We start from the raw sequence: 17,565 nt of genomic DNA, 5'->3' as shown, positions 1-17,565 counted from the left end.
TTTATTATAAGTGTTGTTATATTTATTATAACTGTTATTTATTATAACTGTTGTTATATTTATTATAACTGTTATTTATTTTAACTGTTATTTATTATAAGTGTTGTTATATTTAATATAACTGTTGTTATATTTATTATAACTGTTATTTATTATAACTGTTATTTATTATAACTGTTATTTATTATAAGTGTTGTTATATTTATTATAACTGTTGTTATTTATTATAACTGTTGTTATTTATTATAAGTGTTGTTATATTTATTATAACTGTTGTTATTTATTATAACTGTTGTTATTTATTACAACTGTTGTTATTTAGTATAACTGTTGTTATATTTATTATAACTGTTATTTATTATAACTGTTGTTATATTTATTATAACTGTTATTTATTTTAACTGTTATTTATTATAAGTGTTGTTATATTTATTATAACTGTTATTTATTATAACTGTTCTTATATTTATTATAACTGTTATTTATTATAACTGTTATTTATTATAACTGTTATTTATTATAAGTGTTGTTATATTTATTATAACTGTTGTTATTTATTATAACTGTTGTTATTTATTATAACTGTTGTTATTTATTATAACTGTTATTTATTATAAGTGTTGTTATATTTATTATAACTGTTATTTATTATAACTGTTTTTATTTATTATAACTGTTGTTATTTATTATAACTGTTATTTATTATAACTGTTATTTATTATAACTGTTGTTATTTATTATAAGTGTTGTTATATTTATTATAACTGTTATTTATTATAACTGTTGTTATTTATTATAATTGTTGTTAGAGCAGAAAAACTTTGGACTGCAGCCGCCTGGAGTGCACATGTGCCACTTCACACTTGGAGTAATTCACTCCTCTGTGGGGGGTTCCCCTGAAAACCTCCACTCTTGAGACCTGGATTCAAAAACCTTCGGTTTCAGAGAGCGCGAGGCTGTTGCCTGTAAATGAACGGCCGAACGTTTCACCTCATGTAAGCGGGGCCTCAGACCGGCTGCCCCGTCTGTCAATCAAGAGACTAAATTCATAGACGGACGATCGGCTGACGTCTACTTTTTAATGCCATGAGATCTACCCAACAAGTCCCTCCTCTGCCACACCACCTGCTGCGTTTGGACCAACTCGACCTGCCTGCGAGGCACAGACACGCATTCTTGTCTAATAATAGACATATTCTTCCTTTATTATATAATATTTTTACCCAGAATGCATCAGGACAGACGAACATTCAGCACTTTTAAACATTGCTGAGTGTACATGCCAAGTGATGGCACTCACTCAGCAGGCTTAATGGAAACATTTACAGCATGAGAAAATGAATGACAACAGCCATAACCAAGTTTTGATTTTAAATCCACATCAATCTTTGGCAGCAAAGCAGTTCCCTGAAGTGGAACGGCATGCTGCATTCACCAACACATCTTTGCATTCCTGCTGAGACTTGTCCACACGGCTGTTGCAAAAGACGGCAGATAACGGAGGCAGGCACGCCGCATTTAGAGAAGGCCGAGCTGAACTCTCAGCCCAGGTACAAGACAAGCTAATGCTAATGCTAAGCACTAAGTATTAGTACAGGCTGTGTGGACTGGAGGTCGTTAAAAAAGGTGAATAAATTGTTATTTTGTTAAAACTGTTTAAATTTCAACAGGAATGAATTTATTGCTCTGTAATATCTGGTGGAGAAAGCTGATACCTCTGCTGGACTATGGTGACCTTCTGTCCAGCGCTGACAACCCGGAAACGTGGGCCGGTGGTGTGCCAAAAATCGATGGGCTGCCAAATGGCGGCCGTGGGAGCGTGCACGGGAGGACTTTATCAAGAATTTAACAAGATTAACACATAAAAACAACCATTTATTTGCTCCAAATTATAGTAAATGTGTGTCTCAGTTTGCGTAATAAATGCACTTTAATGGTCAAATTAACTGAATTTCACCGGGGCGGTGCAGCTAGAAGCGAGCAGAATGAAGGTGGGGAGGCAATGGCAGGCCGATTGAGACATTAATAGCTGGTGAAGATTCTCAGTCATCCAGGACACATGGTAAATTCTAAAAAGTTCAAGACAAAAACAATAAAGCATAAAGTATAATAAAGTCCAGTTGTTTATGCCTTGAACTTTTTTGAATTTGTCACCTAATACATGTTACAACAGCATGCCATACAACTATTACTACTCTGCTGCCATCTAGTGGCTGAAAGTGGTACTGCTCAATGTTTTTTCCCCAGTCAGAACGAATGAAAAAGAGTCATATCGCTGCCAAAAAATGGTTTATAAATACGGGAAAAAATCCATAAATATGTCGCTTCGGCCTATAAGTCACAGGGCATGTGAATTATGAAAAAAAATGTGACTTATAGGCTGAAAAATACAGTAATAGTGTTTTATTGATTGTTCCCAAGGTCCAAACACAACTTGGCTGTTATGTTTTCTGCAGCGTGGAATCGCCTTCAAGAGTTGAACTCAGTCAGTGCTTTTAAAAGTCTAACAAGCTGCTCGTCACGTTTCCTGTAGGGTGATGATGTTTACGGAGTTATTTATGCACTTTTATGTGTTTTTAAGTGGCTTGTGTGTTTCTGGAGCTGGTGCTGTTGTAACCTCAACGAGACTCACCTGTTAAAAAAAAAAGTTTAAATAAACTAATACTGAACTGAGATTTGGGATGAGGCGGTCTTTAATCCTCAGTAAGTGGTACCAGAGGCGAGCAGGTTGTTTGAGTTAACCCAGGAATATTTAGTCAACGTGTCATCAATAAAGACGTCGGAGAAGAAAACGGTGACTCACTGATGATGGCCGCGTTGTTGGTCGCCTTTCGAAAACGGAACTCCCTCAGCTTTTTCACCAGACCTTCGTCCACGTCGCACACGACCAGGGACTCGCTCTGATCCGAAACAGGAGAGAACCATCAGGAGGGTCAGACAAAAGCACAGCTCTGTGACAGAGACACCGTCTGATTCTCGTTCAGCCAAGTGGACTTCTGCTCTGCTGTAGCAAAAATCTGAGGTTTTTTCCTCCTTCGTTTCACACGACACGCTGCAACAGGAAGTGTCTCCTTCTGACCTGTGCCCACGTAGCAAACTTTCAGCAAAGCATTAAACTCAACACCGTTTGCACGTTAATCTGACAAAAGGACTAAATCGTTAAGTCTGCTCACATTCCTGGTGTTTTGTCTGCACTCTGGTTGTGACTTCGTCCTAATCCGCGTGCAGAAGCTTCCTCACATGGAGCCAAAATAATCTGAGTTTTTATACATCACCAGGGTGGCAGACTGTCCCAACCCTCGATTCTGGAGGACTTCTGTCTGACCCGGAGGACCGGATCCAGAGAGGGAACAAGGACACTCCAGTCTGAGCAGGAGTTTACGGTTCTGGACCTCTGACACGCCCGTATACGGTTACACAATTCCTTCACAAAACCACAACATCTCTGAAGAGTCTCTGCAGGCGCTAACAGCTTCAACTGAACAAACGGCTGGTGGGAGTCAGGATTAGCTGAGCTTTAAGGACATCTTTACAGATTAGAATTACCGCCCGCTGACTTCCGTGCTAGAGTTTTAAACAAGAATCGTCTTGGGGTGAGAAATGGCAGCATTATCTTTGTAAACGATGTTATTCACATTGTAAAATCTCACAAAATCTGTCAGCGTATATGTTGAAGATGATGATCATCTACTACCACGCCACAATTTAGCTCAAAATCTGTAAATGTGACTGAGCTATAGCCAGATTAATGTTTGCCAGATTCAGTTGGCTACAGCAGACATCTTAAATGGAGGGTGACCCAAAAGTTAAACATTCACAGACGTAAATCCAAGGACCGCTTTCTGATAGTTTCATTAAAATCAGTCCAGTAGTTTATGCAATATTTTGCTAACAGACAAACACAGTTGACCCTAATAGATAAGGACAACGTTTTAAAGTTCTTACGGTATCGGTAAGACCTTGGAGTATGTGTTGGGAACAACTCTCAGCTACTACCGCACCAAACTTTCTCTGTGTCTGTAAAGAAGTGACACCTGTTTTCTGTTTGCTAGGGTCGATAATCTTTGGCGGACATCTTGAATCGGGTTTAGTCTCAGCTAATCTGTTCTAGATGCACATCCATTGATTTCTGAAGGTTTCATTGAAGTCCATCAAGTCGTTCACGAGACATTTTGCTAACAGACACAAAAACACCGTCTGTCTGTGTTTCAGCAGCAGAGCGAGTCTTTAGACCAGACGAGTTAAAACCCAGGACTGAACAGGAAATACCAAACCGAACACTTCAAAATAAAAGCTGCTTTAGTCACAACCGTTCTTAAAATTTCCTGATGAATGCTCAATAATCCAGGTAGAAAAAACTAATAAAGTTAAGTTAGGTCCTCCGGACAGATTCAAAAAATAAACTCTTGTAGAAACGTTTTGTCTTTTATCCAAAAGACTTCTTCAGTCTGGAGCTGCAACAAACTCAGTCTCATAAATAGCATATTTTCATAGTGGATCAACCAGTTTGCTGGTGGCATCCAGAACCAGCTGTTCACATGATAAATGAGGACCATCAGCCTAACAACTGATCGTTAGTGCCCTGATGGCTGCTTGCTATTCACAGAGGGCTAGCAATAACAGGGGGGGACAGTTGGACACAGACATCTCTGCGCCTGTTTAATGATGGACGGTTTCTCTTCACAAAGATGGCCTCCTTTACTCCACTCTCAAACCATTGTTTCTCTCCATCCAGGATGTGAACATCTTCATCCCTGAAAGAGTGACCGCTGGCCTGGAGATGAATGTAGACCGCAGATACCTGGCCTGATGATGTTGATCTTCTGTGATGGTCCATCCTTTTGGCCAGTGGCTGTTTAGTTTCCCAGATGTAAGACTGATCACCCTCCTGACACTGAACAGCATACACAACATTACTCTGTGCCGAGGGCCTGGATCTTTTGGATGGACAAGTTTTGCTGTAATGTATTTTGGAGTTTAAAAGCCACTGGGATGTTGTGTTTAGAAAATGAACATCTCAGTTTTTCTGAAACTCCTGCAACATACGAAATGACCACTGGTTAGGATTCCTCCTTTTCACCTGATGGCTGGCTGGAGTCCTGTTTGGGTTTCTTCTCTGCTTTCAGGAAGGCCCAGTTAGGATATCCACATTGCTCCAGGGCCTGTCTTGTGTAGGATTTCATCTTCTGCCTGGCTTTCTGGCATTCTATGCCAGATAAGTGGAAACGTTATAAGTGACAGAGTTAATCATGCTAACAATCCATCTTAAAGTTACACTTTGTTTGTGAATTTTGGGTAAACCATACAGACTAGGAGTGGCCTCTCCTCTGTGGTACAGAATATGGTCAAAAGCCTTGTCCTGATCCAAAGGTTTCAGGCACTCTTATCAACTATTTCTTGCAACTACTCCTGAAAATGAGTCCTCAATGAGACTAACCTGTTTAAATAAAGGTTGAATGAATGAAAACTCCCTGGATCTTTACTTTGCAGCGCCTCAGACTGAAGAAGTCGTTTGGATTAAAGGCAAAACGTTTCTACAAAGAAGAATCCATCCAGAGGATCTAACTCAACCATGTTAGATTCATCTACTTGGATTATTGAGCATGCATGCATTCATGTGCAGTGCAAAAAGATACAAATATTGCTTTTACTGTTTTTAATATTGGCGTGAAACGAGTCAATAAAATCAGTTCGTTATAAAAAAATATATAGTTCCAGATGTTTTAGTCTTTCAGGTTATATATAATACTTTGAATTTTTCCGGGTTTATCTTATTTTGAAATATCTTACCGGAAACCAGAACTACGTGTCAACAACTTGACGTCATCAGAGGGCGGAACTGCTGCTAGGCTAGCAGGCTAACGCTAACGATACACGACATCACGTTCTCTGTAATACTCCCTAAAACTTCCATTTCCTCCGACGCTCACGAATGAAACGCAGAAACTAGAAGAGTGACACCTGTTTGTGAAAGAATCGGGCTGACTTACCATGGCTGTCGAATTAAGATCGCCCTGAAGCTTCAGCTGCTGATGTGAACGGCAGAAAGGCTGAGGGTTTGTCTTCTTTGCTGCACATCATCTGACTGGTTTGTCCAACCCTGAGCAGGCGCCTCCTCCTCGAAACACGAAAATCTGTGGAGCAATTTAAATGTACATATAAATTATAGTGTCAGAAACACTTAGTTTTATAATGTTAATCAGTTTAAAATATTTAGTGTCAACAAGTGGTTTTTCAAACATACTTTTTTACAAGTTTATACTTTGGTTAGAAAAATTGAGTAAATGCTGATGAAGAATTTAGCAGCTTTTAGTTTGCCTTTTTATACTTTTGGCTAGCAGTTTGCTCTTTTTAAGCATATAGCTATCTGTTTGCTTTTAGCTAGCCTTTAATTTACAATATTTAGCCAAGTAGCTATTTGTTATTTTTGGCTAAACTTACTAATGATGGCCATTTTTTTATATTTAGCTTTTAACTAGCCTTTGGTTATTGTTATCTCTCTTTCTAATACTTTTAGCCAGATTTTTGCTACTTTTAGCTAGTATTTTGCTACATTTAGCTGTTAGCACTAGAAAAATGAAAAAAAAAAAAAACACTGCTTAAATTTAGGCAGTGTTTTTTTGTTTCATTCAACCTTTATTTATACAGGTTAGTCTCAGTGAGCCCCGAGGACTCTTACAAGAGCTACCTGTTTTAAACAAAGAACACAGATGAGGTACAGACAACAATAACAAAAAATAATACAATTGTAGAGAGTCAGAGTTTCTTTATTCGTCATTCACACCACATGTGGTACATGTGGTAGAACGAAATTGTGTACACAGGGTCCCATACAATAACATTGTACATCCAATAACAACAACAATAGACAGTGTGTTTACCTCAGGGCCACCATATGTTTTGCTTTATTTTAAGCTGTTAACTAGCTTTTTGCTACATGATTTAGCATTTAGCTAGTGTTTGATTCTTTTGGCCAGTCTTTTTTGCTACATTTATCTTTTAACTATCCTTTTGATAAAACACAAAGTTTGTTTTCTCAGTCATCCAGGTATATAACAACAAAAAAGGTTACCAGATGAGGGGCGAAACGTTTCTTTTTAACAAAAAAAACGAAGTCCAGATGACATGATTCAACCTTTTTTGTTGTTATATACCTGGATGACTGAGAAAACAAACTTTGTGTTTTTTAAACCATTAGTGAAAAGGCCAGACTTCAGGGGTATCTGAGGCAGGCTTGAAACACAAGAGTCAGGGTGGCTTCTGGGTAATACCAGATGGCTAGGCCTCAGACTGACGAAGCCTCTTGGATGAGGGGCGAAACGTTTCTTTTTAACAAAAAAAAAAACGAAGTCCAGATGACATGATTCAACCTTTTTTGTTATCCTTTTGATACTTTTTGTTTTGCTCATATTGATAATTTTCAAGTTCAAGTATCTTTGTCATTCGCATCACATGTGATACATGAGGCGGAATGAAACTGTGTACTCAGGGTCCCAGTTACAGTACACCCAAAAATACCCACCAAATTTTGGCTTTTAGTTCAAGTTTTGTTTCATTAAGCTAGCTTTTTTCTACTTTTAGCTAGTTGTTTGTGCTACATTTAACTTCCAGCTACAGTTTTTATTCTTTTTTGTTTTGCCCATGATGCTCCTTCTGGCTTTTAGATAGTTTTGTTTTTATTTTAGCTAGCCTTAGCCAGACATGTTCCTGTTTTCAGTTTTCTACATTCGCTTTATGATCTAGCTATTTTTGCCATCTTATTTTAATTTGTTAAAAATAAAAAAAAATCTGTATGCCTCTTTTATGATTGTCCATAACTGTCATAATTCTTTGTTGTAATCAGGTCTCTCTTGTAAATGAGTCCTCCAGGCTCAATGGGATTAACCTGTATAAATAAAGGTTGCACGAATTAAGGTAGTGTGTGATTAATCTTAGTTTGTATTTTTGCTGCTTTTAGCTTTTAATTAGCATTATGCTGATTTTGGATCTCAGCTAATGTCTTGCTAATTTTAGCCTTTGATTAGATTTTTCTCTTCGTAAACTTTAGCTTGTTTTATGCTAATTTTAGCTCTTCTGTAGTTAGCAAGTTAGGCGTCGGAGTGCGCACGCAGCGGAACGCGCCCATCTCTGACGTCATGAGTGACTTAGGCGTGCACTTTTTTCTTCCTCTTCAGGAGTTATGGTTGTGTGAACTCACAGCTTAAACAAGCTGGTTTACTCGTTTCTACAGCCGGAGAAATCATCGCCTGTAGCCGCTGCCATTAAGCTAGTCCCGCTTCTGACCAGGTACGATAGAAACCGTCTCTTTAGCGTTTTATTTCTGTTTTTACTCGCCGTGAATCGAGGCTAAACAAACGTAAACTAACAGATAGCTAGTGCTAGCTAGCTAGAGTAGCCAAGTCGAACATGTCTTGTTTGGACATTTTTGGACACATTTCCCTGCTTTTATGCTGCGGAAGTCCTTGTGATGTCTTTGTCGATATTTCAATGTTGTTGTGTTCAGTCGGTCGGCTCGGGTTTTGTGAATCACCGCATGGAAACATTACTCAGCTCTGACCGCAGTGATCCGACAGTTTGCTAAACCAAAGTCTGTTATTAGAATTAAAGGCCCATCATTTCGTTAATGCATATCGCCCGCAGTCTGTTTTGTCGGGACTTTTAAACCAAGATCACCCAAGCTGAGAAAGTTGTAGCTGTTTGGGTCCAACTTGGTTAAATATCGTGTAATCTCGCGATATATCGCGAGATGTCGCGCACAGTCTGAGGATGACTCTCAGCTACTACCACACCATAGCCGTTTTAGTGCTGTTCAATGTCAGTCGGACAGACTTTGGCAGCAGGTGATGAATCTTCAGTAACAGTGACACCAGTTTTGTTCTCTCGTTGCAGATCATGGCAGATTTTTCGGTAAGTTTAAAGCATTGCTGATGTTTCCTGCTGTTTGAGCGGCTGACAGCTCGTAGTTAAACTGATGTGTTGTCCTTTGTCCTGCAGCTGTCTGACGCTTTAGGAGACGACACGCCGAGCCAAGCTAAGAAAATAGGCTACACTAATCCTTCTGTGCCAGCCAGCAACCCTCCACATCCTTCAAACCCGGGATGGCCCGGTTCAGCCCCTGGAGCTCCCACTCAGCCATCAGCACCAGCTGACTTCAGCAGTGGATTGTCTGGCCCCGGGGCACCTGGGCCGTTTTCATACCCCTCTGGTCCAGGAGCACCAGGGCAATATCCAGGACCTCCTTCAGCACCTGGTGGGTTCCCTGCTGGTCCTGGAATACCTGGACAGTATCCACCTGTACCAGGAGCTCCAGGTCAATTTCCCTCCAGTCCTGGAGCACCCGGACAGTTCCCCGGGCAGTATCCACCTGAAGGAGCTCCGGGACAGCTGCCTGGAGGTCCTGCTCCCTACCCAGCTGGTCCCTTTCCTTCTGGCCCTGGAGCTCCTCCAGGACCTTATCCGAACGTGTCTTTCCCTGGTGGTCAGCCACCAGGAGGAAATGGGATGTACGGACCAGGAGGTCCTGGAGCATTCCCACCTCCAGCTAATCCTGGCTCTTTTCCAACATTCCCCGCTGGTGGGTTTCCCCCAATGCCATCTGGATCATGGGGACCTGCTGGAGGAGGATTCCCTCCTGCTCCTGGCCCCTTTGCTTCTGGTCCCGGACCTATGGGTCCATATGGGGGGCCGGCTGGACCAGGAGGCACATTGGTGAGTACTTCACGTCCTTATCATGTTGCCTGCATGCTGTTTCCTCTCTGGTGTGTTTCTGGTCTGGTGTCAGCTTGGTGTGGTCTTTGGACTCAGGTTCTGGTACACAGAGGTCTCCTTTCTGGATGTAAGTGAGGGCGGTGATCCGTTTTCTTTCTCTTCTCTTGGCTTCAGCTGGGGTACAATGCAAATATCAAACCTCAGTAATATCTGTTCAGAAGCAATCAATGAAAATCTATTCTTGTCTTTCAGCCCAGATATAATCCACCATTTTATTGAAAGCTCAACTTTTCACTTGGACTGGACATCACTTCCAGCAGCAGCACCTGGTTTGATTAGTGCCAGAAACTGAACATAGATTTGATTTGACACACCTGCACATGCTCACAAGTCTTGCTAAATCCACTGGGTGTAATTTTTTAAGTGCAATGTGATGTAATTTACAGAACAAGTTTGTTTTCTCTTCACATATTTTCTATGATTGCAGCTAAGATTGAGCTCCGACTTGTCACATGGATCTTATTAAGGCTCTTGGTGTCATGTCACGTTGCTCTGATGTCTGTTTGTGCTGCTCGAAATGTAAAAACTGAACTGATTATTTTCTTTCATTGCCCTGGTTAGTCACCAGGACTCTGATCTGAAGTACATGACGAGTCACCTCTGTAAGAATGTGGGCGGAGTCAAAGTTTTGATTAAAGGTTAACTGGATTATGATGTTAAAGTGACAGTTTGGTCATTTTTGAAGTCATGTTCTCTTTAATCTTTATCAGTAGAATTGGAGCATGAAGCAAGGGGCAAAAGTTTCCATCCAGGCTAATCTAATTTGAGGGCCTTTTTTTCTGTTTTTGAATCATTTTTCAGGCTTAAAAAAAAGCTTTTGTACGACACCGTTAGTTTACAGCTGCATCTAGAAAAATTTAATATCTTCAAAAAGTTATTTATTTATTTATTTTTTTGTCAGTCATTTCAGAAAATCAAAGTCGGATCTTAAAGATTGATTTCACACCGAGTGAAACATTTCAAGCCTTTATTTCTTGTAATTTTGATGATTATAACTGTGTGGCGACCCCTGAAGAGGGAAAAGCTGAAAGAAGAAGAAGATAACTTACAAATAATGAAAAATAAACTCGGTGATTAGAATATTCCAGAACCAGCTTCTGGTGTCGGTGTGGGCCAGTGCCGAGTCCTGCTGGAAAATGAAACCAGCGTCTCCATGAAGCTCGTCAGCAGAAGGAATCAGGAAGTCTCTAAAGTGTCCTGCTAGATGCTGCGTGGACTTCAGAACACCCAGTGGACCAGAACCAGTAGAGGACATGGACCCAAACCATCCCTGACTGTGGAAACTTCACTCTGGACTTCAACAATGTGGATTCTGGACCTCTCCACTTCCTCCAGACTCTGAGACCTTGAGTTATAACTCTTTCATGTAGAAAAAGGACATTGGACCACTGAGACAGTCCAGGTCTTCGTGTCCTCAGCAGGTAAGACACTTCTGATGTCTCTGGTTCAGGAGTGCCTGGACTTGAGGAATGAGACATTTGTAGCTCGTGTCCAGGAGATCATCAGGCTGTGACACCTGGAGTTTACAATATTCAACCTCTTCACTATATTTAAATATTCTGAGACACTGAATTTATTTTTCATTATTTGTATTTTTATCATAAAAATTACAAGAAATCTGAAATATTTCACTGTTATGAGTTTGACTGAAATGATTGACAAAAATTATTGAACTTTTTCACCATGTTCTAATTTTTTGCGATGCGCGTGTGTTTTGTAGTTTGAGCACAGACACTGAGGGGCGAACGAAGTTTATCCACTTCACGCCTAGAGGTCGACGACAACAACGCCCGTTTTATCTTTGTGGCCAAACTGTAACGCGTTACAGCAAAATGAGTCGCAATGAGGAACATTTTCCATATTATTAATTTCTACGTCTCCTCAGAAGCTTCAAAATGATTTGTAGTTTGTTGATATTCGGTGATTTATTGGCTACAAGCTAGTTTTATTTACAGGAGTAAAAGCTCCATTTTGTGACGTCATCAGGAGTTCCAGTCTTATCCCCAAGCTTTACAATGACTCTGCACATTATATGAAGGGATTTCCTGACAGAAGAAATTCTCGTTTCAAAGGAAATTAAAAGGGTTGGGGGCGGAGATTATTATCTGAAGACATACCAGTTAGAAAACTTTTTGATTTCAAGGTAAATCAGGAAGGTTATGTGGTAGTTTAGTTAATGTGATAGTGTCTTGATGGACTAATTTTTATCCAAATCTCAATTATGATAAAAATAAATCTTGTCGTGTTTGCTGTGCTGTGCCTCATTCTGACTCGTCTTGCAGCGCAGTAGAGCAGGGTTTTCTCCCGCAGACCAAAAACATACCTCTTGGGTTCACAGAGTCCAAGTTGTCTCTGGGTGTGAGAGTGTGGATTGTTGTTTGACTTGTTTATCTGTATATGATGGACAGGAGACATGTCCAGAGTGTCCCCCGCCCCTCTCAGAGACGGCTGGAGACACCAGCTCCCTGCAGTCCTGAACAGAACAGAGGGTGAAGAAAATAACATGAATAATTCATAACTTAAAAACATATTTAACAGCCTGAGAGGAACTTGTTAATAACAAAAGAGCCTCTTCTAAGACCCCGACATGTGGGACGATGTTTTATAGAAGTGGCCGATTAATCGTTCCATTTCCTCCCAGTCAGCTGATCCATTCTGCAGCACGACGCGCACCAATCGTAACGTTTGGGTGTCGTCACAGCTGACGACTTTTAATTTGACGGAACATCCCTTCAAAAATGACCAGACTCTTCCTTTAAGCTCCTTGCTGTATGCTGCCGAGTTAAGAGTATTAATAATCAAATGTAAACAGATCTGCATGTTGCCTCGCACCGTATTCCTCATGTTTTCTGTGTAAGGCAGAATAAAAGCATAAATGTACGTGACGTCAAAGGCGCTGCGCTGTCCTGGTTTGTGCTGCAAATTGCAGATGCTGCCGTACGATCTCCACCTTCATGCCGGGATTTTGCCAAAACTTGTGATCACGATAATCGGAGAGCCTCTTCCTGGTGCAGACAGGTACGAGTTTCCAGAAGAATAAGAAAAACATCTGGAACTGAAGTCAAACATCTGCCAGCATCTGTTAGCGAAGCAAATTAAAATTAAATCTCTTCTCAAGATAAATCTTTTACGAGTTAAGTTTTGAGCTTGACGTTGCAGAATGTGTGACTCTCGGCTACTACCACACCAAACTGCAGCGCAGTATCTGCAACAGACATTTTTGTGTTTTCCAAGGTCACTTAGCTGTGGCGGCCATCTTGAATTGGGCTAACTTGAAATGACAATGAGCTGTAGGTGCTCATCCAGTGATACTTCTGAAAGTTTAATTGAAATTTATGTGCTATGAGATATTTTGCTAACGGTAAGGACAAACACACATGGAGACATTATTGCTCTTGTCAGCTAGTTTAGAAAATAAGTTGTAAACAAACTAGCTTTATTTTTTGTGTCAATGTGACGTCTGTTTTAGGTTCAAAGTTGATTTCATCAAAGGTTCGGACGTCGTCTTTCACCTCAACCCTCGGTTCATGGAGCGTACCATCGTCAGAAACTCCAACCTCGGAGGTTACTGGGGCCCAGAGGAACGTGAAGGACCCTTCCCCTTTGTTGAAGGATGCCGTTTTGAGGTAAAACATTTATTTGTTCGTGCCAGAATAGCTTTAAGAAAGGCAAAACTTTGAAAACCTTGTTTTCCTATATTCTTAAAGTAATTTGTTTACACGGTGAACCTTTCTTCATACAGGTTAGTCTCAGTGAGTCACAAGGACTCATTTACTTACGAGAGACCTGTTTTAGAAAGACAACATGTAATGTACAGACAATTGTGTCGTCAGCATAGAAATGCAAGGACACGTCAGGAATGTTTTGACCTACATTACTTATGAATTGTAAAAAGATTGGGTCCTAAAACTGAGCCTTGTGGCACACCATTAGTGACTGCTGGGTAGATAGACGAAGTGCCGTTATGTCGAACACATCAGCTCCGGTCTGAGAGTGTGATCTGTTACAGCAGCTTAAAGTTTTTCAGCTTGCATGTGAAGGCTGTGCCAGACGTTAAAATCAGACCGTAACGTTTGAGTTTGTGTCGTCATTCTGCTCAGAGCCACAACGTTTAAATTCATGTCGGATTGTCAAATAACGTGAAATTCAAACCTTCCACCTTCATCCAGGGGAGCTCGGAGTAGAGCTGCCGCTCAGCGTCAAACGTGTCAGCTGAGGTGGTCCTTCTGATTTAGACGCCTCCTTGTTGAGGCCCCAGGACAGACTCAGAACTCTCGTGGAACTGTGCATCTTCTCTGACCTGGGAACACCTCCAGGTCCCCCAGGAGGAGGTGGAGGTCTGGGTTTCCTGCTGGAACTGTTGCCTCTGCAGCCCAACAATGAATAAGATAAAAGACAGAGGTGGAAATCTTAAGATGGCTGTAGAAAACATAAAAATGGCTGTACCTCAGTGCTAAACCTGGTTGCAGCTGAGGTTCTTGCCCAACACAAACTCTTTATCTCATGAGATCACACATAATGTTCTGTTAGAGGTCCAGCTGCAGCTGGTACTCCTCAACGTTTTTAGTCTGAGCTGTGGAAGAAACATCCGTCAGGTGCACTGCGATGCATCATCGGTGACGTATCCCGAGGTCAACGGGTCTCACATCAGACACCGTCGTCCAGGCGACCCATCCAGGGCTGGTCAGGCCCTGAATGGCTTTCTTCTTAGCCGCCCCAGTAACGCCCTAACAGCCGAGGACTTTACAGAGTGAGCTTCCTGCAAAGCCTCCCCGTCTTACTCGTAGAATGTCCTCCTGCCCCGACACTCCACTATTTCCTGGTACTTTGAACATTTCCTCGACCCGTTCTCCTCAGGGCTCTGAGTTCCAGCACGATCAGGTGTTTGGAAGCCTCAGAGGCAACAGTCACATCTGGCCAGAGAGATGTTGCCATGTGCAGCGGGAACTTCAGCTGTTTTTAGTCTGAAATTCTGGTAGGAAGGTGGAAGATGATATCGGCACCTTTAAAGTGACTAAACACTTAAAAGCCTTTAGGACCCAAACCTCCTTCCTAAAATGGTTAATAGAAATATTTTCTGTTACTGGTTATAACTGGAGTCATTGGGATCAAAACGGGCCCGAAGGTGCAGAGTGTTTGCATTGTGCGGCTGTTGCAATATAGAAAGAATAATAAAAAACAAATCCTGGACAATTTCATACAACTAGTGTTTAAATGGGCTGAAATATTGAGAATGAAAACGGCAAATGAGCAGAACGTACACGTTTGGTCCCCAACCCTAGTCCTTGAGGAACACCATGTATGTTTTAGTTGTTTCTCTGCTTCGACACACCTGATTTGAATGAACGAGTGATTAACATGCTTCTGCAGAATTTTGATGAAGTGATTAAGTCACTGAATCAGGTGTGTCTGAGCAGGGAAACAACTGAAACATGCAGGATGTGTTCCTCAAAGATCAGGTTAGAGAACTTCACTGAGAGTTATTTGGTGCAGGTTTTGCAAAGTGTTTGTGTCCACCAACTGTCTGTGTTGCTGTTCCCTCAGCTGAAGATCCTCGTGGAGGAGGACATGTTTAAGGTGGCTGTGGACGGCACCCACCTGCTGGAGTACGAGCACAGAGTCGGAGGCCTGGAGGAAGTGACCTTACTGCGAGTGGACGGAGACATCCTCCTGTACAGCGCAGCCCCGAGCATGATCTGAACTGTCAGCTGGACCCCGCGCTGCCCAGCACACCCTGCGTGTTTGAAGACCTTTCAAATACTTTGTTGCACTTGATTAAAATCTGCAAGGCGCTAACATCAGAAAAGTGCAATTTAAAGCCACGTGGCACATTTATCACTGAGCAGAAGGCAGATTAGATAAAGTCTGCACGCTGTAATTATTATTAAGTTGGGCTTCAGAATAAACCAGATGAAGGAAAATGAACAAGTTTGAGGTGGAACAGTCCCAAACATTTCAGGCGAGGGAGCGCTGTTTGGTTTACATGTTTAGTTTTTTGTCCCTTTAAATGTTTATCATTGAACGCCTTCATAACGCATGAAAATTCACTCGTCTCCTTTTCTGTAAGCGACTGAACCGACCCGTTGGCAGTCCGGCAAAAATGAAGATTCTCTGCATTTAATATATCCTGCGTTTGTCAGCTGAAGCTCTCAGGCTGAAGGGCCTGAAATAGTAATAAAAAAATCTGAGTATCAAACAAAAGGCAAATTTAAATGAACGTGTGTGAAATACGAGGGGAGATTTTCCAGCTTGTTGCCAAATAAAATAAAAATATTTTAACATTATTAATGAAAATGCAACAAAAAGTGACTGAATAAAAGTTGTTTGATGCTGATTGTTCTTCTCTTTTGCGTCCTGCCTGCATCCACAACATTGTAGTTCCTACACTACAGTTGTCCTCAACAATTTTTCTGACAGCATGAAAATGAGTCCATCTTTGACAGATGCTCTCGTAAACATTTACATCTGGAGCTCTTTTCACATCAGGGTTCTGTTTGTGTTCACATTTTACACAAGTCCAATACTTGGGCGGCACGGTGGCGCAGTTGGTAGAGCTGCTGCCTCTGGGTGTAGTTAAATGTTCTCTCCATGCTGCGTGGGTTTCCCCCCACGGACCAAAAACATGCATGTTAGGCTGATTGGTGACTAAATTGTCCCTAGGTGAGAGAGAGTGAATGGTTGTTTGTCTCTATGTGTTCCTGTGATGGACTGGAGACCTGTCCAGGTGTTCCTGTGATGGACTGGAGACCTGTCCAGGGTGTCCCCTGCCTCTCGCACAGCGAATGCTGGACATTGGCACCGGTGACCCAAAAAGGAAGAAGCGGGTAAAGAATGGATGGACAACGATCAAACTTTACGCCAGGACTGGGATTATACCAACAGTCAGTGAAGGGCCTGTTGAGCTGAACATTTAAAACTATAAATGGGTCACCTAGAAGTGATGCAGGAGTTTTTAGATTACAAGAAGAGCAGGCTTTGCAGATTCATCATTCTCACACAAATGGAGGATTTCTGTTAATAATTAAAATCTGACAATACATGAATTTGTATTTTATAGTTTGGAAGTTTCTCCTGACTTCAAGCTTTAAATATTTGAGTACCAGCTGCGGTTTAACATCAGATGCAACTAGAGAAATGACTTTTCCTCTGAAAGTGCAGTGTGAATGCAGACCCTCATCAGTATGCAAACTGCGAGAACCGATCAACGGAGGATGCCATCTCCTCTGTGGTCCACACTGCGCTCAACCACCTGGAGCAGAAAAACTCTTACGTCCGTATGCTCTTTGTGGACTTCATACCTGCCTTCAACACCATGATCCCCCAAACCCTGATGGACAACTATTCACACTAGGACTAAGCCCCTCCATTTGCAGTTGGGTACTAGACTTCTTAAACAGACCGCAGTCAGTGAGGATCCACAACTTCTCCACCATAACCCTGAGCACTGGCTCTCCTCAGGGATGTGTGTTGAGCCCCCTCGTGTTTACTCTGCTCACGTATGATTGTGCAGCTACCCATCCAGGCTGTCACATTGTAAAGTTTGCAGATGATACAGCGGTGGTGGGATGTAATTTTACACTGCTGCTGGAAAATTATATAACACAAAATCTCCAATAAATCTTACATTTTAATCTTTTTATCTTTACCAAAATAAACTAAATACCACACATATCTATAATTTTAAATGAATCTCAATGTATCACCTATGAACTCAAACTATATAGTTACAGTTGTTAACCATTATAAACTGCATTTAGGCTCCAACACACACACACACACACACACACACACATACAT

The 17,565-nt window shown here is 41.3% G+C and overlaps 2 protein-coding genes across 3 annotated transcripts in view; one reads left to right on the top strand and one right to left on the bottom strand.

The window, feature by feature from the left end:
- Positions 1-6,101, bottom strand: part of gmfb (glia maturation factor, beta) — a 15,028-nt gene extending 8,927 nt beyond the window's left edge. Inside the window, exons 1-2 of the mRNA XM_037694651.1 lie at positions 5,991-6,101; positions 2,804-2,900 (exon numbers count right to left, since the gene is read on the bottom strand). Coding sequence (XP_037550579.1) covers positions 2,804-2,900; positions 5,991-5,993 — 100 coding nt within the window. The 5' untranslated portion in view covers positions 5,994-6,101. The remainder of the gene's footprint in view (positions 1-2,803; positions 2,901-5,990) is intronic.
- Positions 6,102-6,107: 6 nt separating this feature from the next.
- lgals3a (lectin, galactoside binding soluble 3a) lies at positions 6,108-16,080 on the top strand. Of its 2 annotated transcripts, XM_037694636.1 has the most exons (7): positions 6,108-6,152; positions 8,175-8,286; positions 8,890-8,907; positions 8,995-9,708; positions 12,698-12,786; positions 13,238-13,394; positions 15,313-16,080. In XM_037694636.1, the coding sequence occupies exons 3-7, from the start codon at positions 8,893-8,895 to the stop codon at positions 15,466-15,468; spliced, it is 1,131 nt and encodes a 376-aa protein (XP_037550564.1). In that variant the 5' UTR covers positions 6,108-6,152; positions 8,175-8,286; positions 8,890-8,892; the 3' UTR covers positions 15,469-16,080. The 2 variants fall into 2 exon arrangements, with proteins under 2 accessions (XP_037550564.1, XP_037550565.1); XM_037694637.1 differs by lacking the exon at positions 6,108-6,152 and having other exon boundaries at positions 8,136-8,286.
- The last annotated feature ends 1,485 nt before the right edge of the window (positions 16,081-17,565 follow it).

This window comes from Nematolebias whitei, chromosome 21, assembly GCF_014905685.2.
Source record: "Nematolebias whitei isolate Nwh7 chromosome 21, NemWhi1, whole genome shotgun sequence".
In the NCBI taxonomy this organism is placed as follows: Eukaryota; Metazoa; Chordata; class Actinopteri; order Cyprinodontiformes; family Rivulidae; genus Nematolebias; species Nematolebias whitei.
This window is presented reverse-complemented; position numbering and strand designations above follow the sequence as displayed.

Coding starts and splice junctions, on each gene's coding strand:
- lgals3a (XM_037694636.1), top strand. Junction 9,709..12,697: donor CTGGACCAGGAGGCACATTG/GTGAGTACTTCA, acceptor TGCAAATTGCAG/ATGCTGCCGTACGATCTCCA. Junction 12,787..13,237: donor CCTCTTCCTGGTGCAGACAG/GTACGAGTTTCC, acceptor CGTCTGTTTTAG/GTTCAAAGTTGATTTCATCA.